At 39.9% G+C, this 10,621-nt stretch overlaps 1 protein-coding gene across 4 annotated transcripts in view; it reads left to right on the top strand.

Annotated features, from left to right (window-relative positions):
* Positions 1–1,597: 1,597 nt before the first annotated feature.
* The window catches only part of col5a3a (collagen, type V, alpha 3a), a 56,059-nt gene continuing 47,035 nt past the window's right edge, over positions 1,598–10,621 (top strand). For 3 of the 4 annotated variants that reach the window (XM_032537162.1, XM_032537163.1, XM_032537164.1), the window contains exon 1: positions 1,598–1,886. In XM_032537162.1, coding sequence (XP_032393053.1) covers positions 1,802–1,886 — 85 coding nt within the window. In that variant the 5' untranslated portion in view covers positions 1,598–1,801. The remainder of the gene's footprint in view (positions 1,887–10,621) is intronic. The other variant, XM_032537165.1, reaches the window with a different exon arrangement.

Here is a 10,621-nt window from a genome sequence, read left to right on the forward strand (position 1 = left end):
TTTTAATCACTCTACAACTTGAGCTCCCACAGTTTACAGTCTGAGGCTCAGGAAAGTGTTTTTCACAAGGCTCCCTTATTTTGAAAAATGATTGGCAAAGTTAAGAATATTGCTTAACTTTACTTTTTGACTCAATTTATTTACCACAAAGAAGCATAATATGTTTTGGATTTACATCATAACTGATGTCTAAGATGTTTAATGTTTAATAATTTGCAGCTAAGATTTTGGGTTTGGCTAGAAATAATATGGAACAGTCTTTGGATAAAACAGAGCATTATGACTCTTAAATGGGTGTGTTTCTCCATCTTTCTGTGGTTTGAGACTCTTCTCCCTTCAGAAATTACGGTTTGGCTTCTTTTCTCTGAATGTTCTCTGCGACTCCAAGTTGCTTTACAAAGGCCTGTTGTAGCTTGGACTCTCGAAACGTTATCTTTGGTATTTTTCCAATTAGACAAGGTCCTCACAAGTCTTATCTCAGAGCATGTCTCAACTGAACACCAGTCTTACTAGAATTAATTAAGTTTCTGGCAGGACAATATTCAGCCTGCACAGGTAATCAAAACTGTAAAGGCTTACGTTTTGGTCCCCTACAGTATTAAGAGCTAGGTGACTTGTCACAACCAATTATTTCAGCTCATTCCTGTCGGTGTCCCTACTAAAAGACCATTAACTTCATGTAGTTTGATGCAACTAAATTTATATAATGTTTTACCTGTAAAAATACTTTCTTTTTTATATATATTTTTGTATGAGACTAAACATGTTACAAATGTTACAAGTTTCTGTTTTGTGGAAAACGTCTAGTGGACTATATTAGCACTATATTAAAGAGCTACAGGTGGGATCATGAATACTCAGATTAAAGTGAGGGGGTGTGGAATAACACATTAATGTTTTAAATAATAGGTTTTAGCCAGCTGTGCCTGCTTCTGAACTAGGAGTCCACAATCTCTAACCTGAGGTGATTCAGCCTCCAGCTTCAGTCTAGACAAGCATTACAGAACACAGCAACAATGCTGGGCTGCTGAGGTTAGCCTGATGGTAGAGATAACCTGCCCTGGCCTGGCCTGGTTTGCAGACACCTGACTCCATGAACTGGTCAGGGATGTGTAATGTTCAGATGTATTTAACTAGTGCTGTATGTGAAGTTTTTAAGCTTGGATGCATCCTCCAGCTTCAAAGGATTTAGCCCAAATCCTGTGACCTTCACGGGTAGGTGAAAGTTAATTACAAGGAACCAAATAATAAGAATTTAAAAAAGAGAGATATCTGAACATTTTGCATCATGATCATCATGATAAAAATGAATAACTGTTTTCAATCGTCCCGTTCAAATCGAATGTAAGCATGTATACATTCAGGTGCTGTGCCTCTTGTTGTAGTCTGTGGATGGATAGTAGCTAGGCTAGCTAGATCTGCAAAAAATCAGGAAACTGTAAGAGCATTGTGCTGTAGCCTACAATGACCACTTTTAAGCAGAGAAACCTCACAAATGATCGCTAGAAATAGCCTAAATGTGAGTTAAGATGGAGTTTTCTGCCGTCCGGATGGGAGGGGGAGAGGCGGAGGATGTGGAGAGCAGAGGGAGGGAGTGATGGCGAGAGGGAGAAATTGAATGAGAGGGGCAGAGCGAAACTAAGAGGAGACACCACAACAAAACTTCTCCAACGATCAAGCAAGTGGAACTACAGACTGGCTTCTCTCCTTTTCTCCCCGCATGGCTGCTGATTTCCTGTGAATCTAACTTCAGTACAAAGTTCTGGTGGCGGAGGCAGAGGGGGGTCTCTGCTTGGAAAAGATGGACCATGTAATAAGAACCAGGTCGCGCAGGAGAATACCGCTATTTATTTGCATCTTGCTTCACGTAACGATGACACAAGCTGGTAAAGTATCTATTTGAACATTAAAGATGAACTGTCTCCTTTCTCAAAGTTTTCGTGACTTTTTTTCCAGGCACCATCATTCATCACTTGGTCCCCGGCCAACACTTGGCGCAAAAGCATCTTTACTGTCTTTTAAGGATCACTTTGGATCTTTCAGAACCATGCACGTGCAATAATGCATAAGATATTTTTTGTGTATGCTTAAGTATTAGTTATCCGCGTCATTGCTCAAGGAGCACATTTTGTATTGATTCAGCTTTTCATGCTTCAGCTTGCATTTTTAATTGAACACATTTCCAAGGTTTTGAATTTAGAGTGAGCTCCGTGCGTCAGGTGAGCTGGAAGACCTGCAGCGACCGGAGATGTATGATGTCATGTTCGAGTTTGCTTGTGACCAGCGTCAGTTTACTGTGAAAAGGTTTAACGTTGGCTTGAGAAAGAGGTGAATGGCTGAACACTGACCGAACAGAGTAGATTAAAATTCCTGTCATGGATCTGTTTAATGTGCCCTCTGCTCACATAGGTCTTAAGTGAAGGCGCTTGCACTAACACTCTTACTGCCTTAGTTATGATTATTCTGGCACATTAACATATTTTACATGTTTTATTGTAGGCTACTACCTCAGGTCATATTTTACACACTATGACTTGTAGGAGTGAATTAGCTAGAAAGATTTTTCAATTATCCACCTGCAAGAAGAGGGCCTGGTCTCTGTCAAACAGCTGTCTCTCTCTCTCCCTCTGTCTGTCTGTCTGTCTGTCTGTCTGTCACAGTGTCCTGGTGTGCACATTTGTTGCACTTTCATACTTGTTCAGCAAGTGCTGCACCCATGTTAAGATCTCCTTGTTCCCAAGATAACCAGTAACCAGCTTGTGCATACAACTGTATGTCATTTGGCCCACTGCTATATGTCACCTATACAGGCCCAGCAGCATGCCCTGTGGCCGTGTCCCGAGTATCTTCAACTGGCAGCCAACTATTTCCTCGCAGGTGCTGCTGCTTAGAAACTCCCTGATGGAGCACCATGCTTCAAAAGCAAGAGTTAACCCTGTGGTCACCAGAAGTGCCTAAAGATATCTAGTTTTCACTCGTGGCTTTCAACATGCACCCACTTTATGGCTGACAGGATTTTATGGAATTCATTGGCTGACATAAAGCGATGGCGGGAGGAAGGGGGCCAACTGACATAATAATCACATTTAAGTGACACAGCGACTGTGGTGTCCACTGCTCTCTAATGAGGGTCTGTGAAGTGAGAGAATGAGATGATTTAAAAGTGCCTGGGACATATGGTGGTGCTGATATGGCAGTCTTAGATATGTGCATGTGATGTGTCTAAGTCTGTGCATGTTTGTGTGCATGTGAGTGTGTATTACAGTGCCAGAATGTTTTCCCATATGCTTTCTGTGTGTGTTCAAGAGAGATGAGAGAGTACTTTGTAGTCATGTTTGCTGACAGGAAGTGAGACATTCTTGCACACGTCCACAGCTAGGTTCAGTTAGAATCTTCTGTTCTTTTTTTGCCTCACACACATTTTTGTTCAGTTTTCCTTTCTTTATTTCTTTTTTGTTCCTGGGAATAGGGGGTGTTTGTTTTTATTTATGCCTGATCTTTTACATCACTCCTCTTGCTCATGCTCTGCCTCATCCTTGACTGGTTCTAGGACAGAGGGGAAATCGTGCATAGAGCCCCCTCACTGTCTCCTGTTTGATCCAGCCTCCTTGCCAATCCTGCACCAGACTCCCAAAGGAGAATGGCAAGCCTTGTTCGCCTTTGATACAGCAACAAATTAGTGGCAAATGAAAACAAATGAAAAAGGCAGCTGAATTTAGCAAGATATAAGACTAGGAAAAGAGAAATTTTGCAGCGGCAACAGCTCTAGTGTATTCTTCTGTTATGTGAATATATGTTTCTGTAATGGAAACATTAAACATCAGAGATGCTGATGTCTGTCCCTAGTTGCTGATGCTGCAAGTGTCATATCAAACTGCTTCTCAGACCCCTTGACAAAGCAAACTGTTTCGAATCCCACCAAGCCATTAATAATTAGAAATTGCGCTCAAATGCTTCATGGCGTCGAAATGCAATCTATAGTATTCAACACACATCTGGCTTCCAGAAACCCAGTAACTCCCTTCCCCTCAGGCGTCTATGGCTGTGTTTCTGATCACTGGATGCTTCAAGAAGCTTTCTGTGGGACTAGTTGGCGATGCTTCCTGTAGAATTGCAATGAGCAGACATCAGAGGGGCTTCTTTGCAGTGTCCCCTAAAATGTCATCCACCTCTTTATCTTACTTTATGGGCTTTAGAAAAAGTTTTATCATATGTCATCCATCACATGCACATGAACATTTCAGTAGAGACCACAGTAGTAGTCTTTCCTTCCAAAGCCATCTGTAGAGTCTAAAAACAATATGCTACCCTTAATGACATTGTGACCTGGTTCATATTTTAACTTCTCTGAACCTGCCAAGTTTCCTTTAGACACTAAGCTGCGAACACAGATGCCCACAACTTGTTGAGAATTTCAGAAGTACAAAGGAACAGGACTTCTGAAGAAGCCTGTTTATATATACCTGTCTTACACATGGTGTGTGCGGCATATAGTGTTGGACTTTGATTTTTCTAGCTCTGGTGTTCCACTCCATAATGGCTGCCTCAGTGTTATGATGTCTGCGAGACTAAATGATGGCTTGGGGTTGAAACTTGAATGGGCTTGGTCATGTGTACGCTTGCATGTTTGTATCAAGCCAATCCTCTGTGTGTGAGGTATGCATGCACACGTGCATAAGACATTATGTGTGTGAACTTGTATTTGTTGTGGTGGTGTGATATGTTACATATTTATGAGGACCGGATATCCTCTGAAAGATAAAGAGATGAGAAAATATCTTCAAAAATCAGGTCATTAGAAACACTCCCCCCACCCCTTGAAGAGAGTTTAGTGATTAGATCTGGTGTCAGGCTAGGTTAACAGCAAAAAAGAAGATCCTCACAAGTATAGAAGTAAAATGTGTGTTTTGGTGTGTTTGTGTGGAATGCCTGTCCAGTTATGAGCTTTGAGAGGCAGGTGTTTTCTCAATGGGCCAAGGCGCTTTTGGCCTGTCGGCCCATCATGCTGTGAACAAACATGAGCAGAACAAACTTTGGAGATTGAAGAATGTGGTGCTGATGTGAATTGGAAGAAAAATGTGTAATCACATGCCGTCAGAATCTTGCAGCTTCAACAAGAAAAGTAACAACAGGATGAAACTACTGACCCATATCAAATGTCATTATTGGTGCTAAAGTCTCAAATGTAAAAACTATGATTTCTGTAATAACAAAGTAGAGCTATGTAAGTCCACTAAATATGGGTAGGAAATGCTAGGATAGTAAGGTTATGAGAATATACAAGGTCCCTGCACTTGCACAAATGATAAGCATGTTTGATATGATACATCATATAATATATGATATACACTGAGGCACGTTAAAGTGGCTTTATGTAACTTTCGGTTTGTGTTGATTCTAGCAGCCGCTTTGTGTCACTGTGTCACGAGCCAAAGCATTAAGAGATTGTTGTAGCAACCAACGTAATAATATCTTCGATTAATATAGCGTGCTTAATGAAACCCATGGACTCTTTACAGTAAGTAACATTCCAGGGAAAAGAAAAAGTAATCCAACACAAACAAGGGGTAAAAGGAAAAACACTGCGATAAATGGAAGGGGGACAGAATTTAATGTGGACTACTGATGTACAACCACACTGCACATTGTAAAGTTATGTTAATAATAAAACAGACATATTACATACCTGAAGGCCAATTTGGTGTTGGTTTTGAATCCTTAACAATCCTGTAATTCTCTCCATCTGTTAAAAGCCCAACCGAGTGTGACTCAGGTATATTGATGGTCCTGCCCCAGTATCAGCTACAACGAATAACTTCTAAAATAACATTAAAATACAATTAGGCATATATAAAGACATCTCCTGCTTCCTTTTACCTGGATGCGCTGGCATACGCTAACACAGGCTTTTCCAGTGTTAGAAGTCCTTACTAAAAACTATATAAAAATAGCGTTATTTTCCCTATTAGTCCATTTTGCTGTCACGGGTCAGTGAAGACCATTATATGAAAATGTTGGAACTTCAGAAACATTAAAAAGTTACTTATAGTCACTTTACATACATTGTCGTTTATCATACATTATGTCCAGTTCATCATTGTAGGAGAGGGTCAGTTAGTTGATTCCCTACAGTCTATACAGTATAGTGTATATTATAAGAATGCACAATAAATGGTTGCAACAGTTGTTTGTATAACACATGGAACCTTTGAAAAAGAAGACAAAATAATGCACACAGTATTCCTTGTGCTTTTCCAGAACTTTTCCTGTTACTGGTTAACTCAGCTCAGCATGAAACTCTACAGCCACAGAATCTCATCGTCGGCCATAACCTTTGTGTTGCCCTTGGTTATCTTGTATCTCTTCATGCTACACAGACAAGAGAGCATAACAATGTGGTGTTTCAAATCATTTGGTATTACAGACTATATGCTTAAAGACCTAATGTTAGGCACTGCTGGTTGCTTTCATTGTATAATAATAATATATTTTACAACTATAATAATAATAATAATAATAATAACAACAATAATACTCACTATAATAATAATCAACAATAATAATCTCAATAATGACTTCATAGCCCCGAGAATACGTTAAAAGCTATTCCCAGCAGTCATCTACAAGCAGCTGACTTGACATGCACCTAAACTCTCAGCAATAACTCAAAGCAGACCCAACCACAAAGTACATTCAGGGCGAGAACTATCAATGCCTCTCAGTTTGCATACTTCAAGCCCTATAAATTTACTTTTGCTACAGATATTTCTAACACGCTCTTCTTTGTTTTACAGTTATGACCCCTGTTTACAAAAACTAAAGAAGTGTGTTTGACAGATAAAATAAATGATACAGTGATTCATAGAGAAATTATGACCAGGGCAGAGGTCCAAAGTGCTGTTGTTTTCCCTCTGTGGGCTTTATAATTGAGCTACATATGAACAGCGCGCAGGCTGTATGGTCATACTAGTGTAACTGTGTGTACTGCTATGTGTACCATTCTTAGTTGGCTGGTTATGTGTTCAGAGGGTGTATTAGCTCTCCTCACCTCATAGTGTTCTTGTGCACACACAGCAGTGACCCAGACAAAAGGTCACACCCACTGCTAATTAGATTAAGGCCTTCTTCATGGAGCCTGGCAGAAACGATGTCTGGATGTATTCAACCACTTCCACTGAATCGATTTTTTATTATTAATCACCATATGTTATACAACTTGCTGTTTTTAAAATGTTTGTGAAGAAATGCCAACAGAAACAGTAGTTTTTACGAAGAGTTACATTTCAGAAAAAGTGTTGCTTTTCGTCCTGTCATCTCAGGGTGTTGTCCAAGATACTACGGGAAATTTTCATTGACTCATTTTGGCATAATTTCTTGTTAAAATTCCTCAGTTCCCATGCACAATTATTTTTGACAGAGTTGTATTGTGTGTGTTCGAGTGGTAGTTTTTCAGGCTGAACTGGGAGTGTAGGTGGTGTGAGTCATAAATAATGTCTTCAGAGACATTTTTGTGAGAAACACAGGAAACTCATTATGTCCATGTATAACTGAAGTGGTGCTGAGTTGGAGGGACTGTGTCAAGTGTCACACAGCCAGAGAGGATACACTGATGTAAACTGTTTAGTGGCATTCCCAGGGAATAGAGCATGATCTATGAGATGGACTGTTTCTTTTCTGTCAGGAAGACTGTGGACTGTTCTGTTGCTGGGCAGACATGGTTGTCTCATGGAAAAAAGCACAAGAAAAAGAAGACAGAAATGCCAGATGTCTGTGAAATTGCTGGATGTTTCAGCTCCTTCCCATGTACTCTGACCTTTTGCGATTGGACAGTCTGAGTCATCAGTCCTTAGAGATTGTATGATTCTATTTCAAATATGCTGAGCCATATCTTTAAGAGGTGGGGACAGCATGCTGCACCGGCCGACAATATAACCACAAAGGTTGGGAGTTCTGTCTTTCAGTGGCCATACTAGAGGGCTGATCTCATTTATTCTCATCCACTCTTACTACGCTTCTTTAGAAATAAGATAATTTGACAGGTGAGATAAGGACATGAATGATTACCACAATGCCTAATGAGATGCAAGCAAAACCTGCTCAGACAGTCAGTGCTGCAGGATAGGTAAAGAGGCTGGAAGAATTGGCAGTACTTAAGATCAATCAATGGATCCAAAACAGGAAATAGATAACTGTCTTTTATTGATTGCTGCATGGATCCAGACTTCATGTGGCCACCAGCCACAAGCCTGGGGGTTTCCTTTTGACACTGCCATATATATATATATATATATATATATATATATATATATATATATATATATATATACACAATGGATATCCAACATAAACTTGGTTGTATTTTTTCTGGGTCATGCTTATATTTAACCAGATTTTCATGTTGCAACAGCTATCAAGTTTTTCCCACATTCTCCAAAACAGCTTGCCAAACTTAGAAAGGTTTATTTTGCAAACTCGGGTGTGGGATGCTTATTATTCACTACCCATTTAACTGATGGATCATTGTGAATGCAACTTCCTTTTTTGGAGGAATTTCTGCTGCTTGTCTCAGATTTCCCCCTTTGGCATTGTTGCACATCACGCCTATGTTATCTATTGTCTTGAAAATGTCGAGAGGTCAACAGTCTCCTGACAGCCTATAGTTGGAGCATGTTTAGAATTGGGCAAAAGTTATTTTTTTTTTATAAATGTATTGTGGTCAAGGCAGAAATGTACTTAATACGGTTCATGGGGTGCATTAACATTTCATCTTGGGATTACTTGAAATTAAACAATTCTGCTGAAGTTTAATTGTGTTATTTTGTTTTGAGTTCATTTTGTCAGGTGCTGTTCTGGATGGGCTGACAAACGCAAGAATCCCGTATTATTAGACCCATGTTGCTTCAATTTAGAACATTATTCAGACTCAGGGATGTTCCAAACATCACTGCCTCATGGCCTCTTTTTCTCTCTGTGCATGAGTAATTTTACTGGAGTCTGACCTTTGACTAACACACAAACTTTAAACTTTGCTATCCCAACGGAAATTGATTTGCAGTCGAGGCCACAACAGAACTACAAAGAGCTCATTTGGGATCAGACAAAGACAGAGACACTGCAACCTATTCAATTAAATACTAGCATTAAGGATTTGGACCCAGGCATGATATAAAGTGCAAAGTAAACTGTTGTAAACTGTTCTGTTGCTTCAACAGAAATGCAGAGGCAAATGTATTCAAGAGTTTAGCTACAAAATTAAAAGAGACCGGTATAACATGTCTTTGTTTTTTGCCTCTGAAGCGGCAGCCGGATTAGGGCATTCGAGGATGCAGTCAGCCTGTTGGTGACTTTGTTACTGTAAGGTAAATGCCATGAAGTTTGGTGCAACCAAAACATTTCCTTAACTCTCCAACACATTGTCAGGTGACCATATCAGGCCAAGAGACAAAAAGCCTGGACGTGAATGTGAGAATGTGAAATCAAAAACAATGTCCGTGTCCTTGTCCCAGATTTCAAAATGATCTGAGGTTTATGTTATTGCAACTTCTGTAATTACTTAATTTACACTGCTTGTTTACGACTCTATATACATGTACATTCATAATGTAAACCCTCAGGTCTCAAATACCTTTAGATCTGTACCTTATGTTTTCTATTGTTGGAATCTAGCTGTAATTCACAGCTTAACCTATTTACCATGCTAGGGGACTAAGAGGGCGAGCTCTCAAAGCTGCTCAGAGTAAACGGCATCTGCTATGCAAATAAATGATGCAATAAAATGTATAACATGGTGTTTTTCTGCAAGCAATGTCTGGGCAAGAGTAAACTCTATCCACATGTTTAATTAACAAGGGATATAATAGGCGAACTTTGAATGAGTGGCAAGGGCTGCAGGAGATGATTTGGGTTTAGGATCGTCATTTCAGATGCCTGGAATGCTAAGTGCTGAGTTTCCCTGAACAGGCTCTCATATCAGCTGGTGGGAGACTAGCTGTGCACAAAACTCTGATCCTGGCTAATGCTTACAGCAGCACTTTAGCAACAGAACATCTGATAACAGGACCAGCAGACTGCAAATAATGCTCAGGTTGATTGTAATGTGAGAGCCAGCACTGGGAGAAACCTCATATCTACAGAGCCGTTTGCTTATAAAAAAAAATCTCCTTATTAAATTTTCAGTTGCTCCGTTTTCCTCTGTGTAATTGAAATCAACTTGCAATTCCATGAGAATACTTTCTGTTGGTAGTTTTACAGCAATTGGCCTTATTCTATTTTTAGTCTGGTGTTCAGATATTTACATGCACTTTTGGAAAACACAACACAACACAATTGGAACTGCATGGGGAAAAATAAAAGAGTCTTACCCCATTGGCAGAAATGTTCAATTTGTCAGGAATAACTGACTAAGCTTTGGATAGTTTAATACAAAATTAGCTGGCTTGTTAGGGCAGATGTTTTAGCAGCGGGACTATATGTATCGCTGATGCGTGTATTTGTGCCAGTGAAGTGTTCAAATTCTGAGAAATGCGATGCGGACATATTGTTGCTCGCTGGTGCAGGGTGAGCAGTGTGCAGGTGTCAGCTGTCAGGTGTGCTGCAGTAGGATTATGGGTTAGGCTATGTA

This window comes from Etheostoma spectabile, chromosome 15 (genome assembly GCF_008692095.1).
Source record: "Etheostoma spectabile isolate EspeVRDwgs_2016 chromosome 15, UIUC_Espe_1.0, whole genome shotgun sequence".
Taxonomy (NCBI): domain Eukaryota; kingdom Metazoa; phylum Chordata; class Actinopteri; order Perciformes; family Percidae; genus Etheostoma; species Etheostoma spectabile.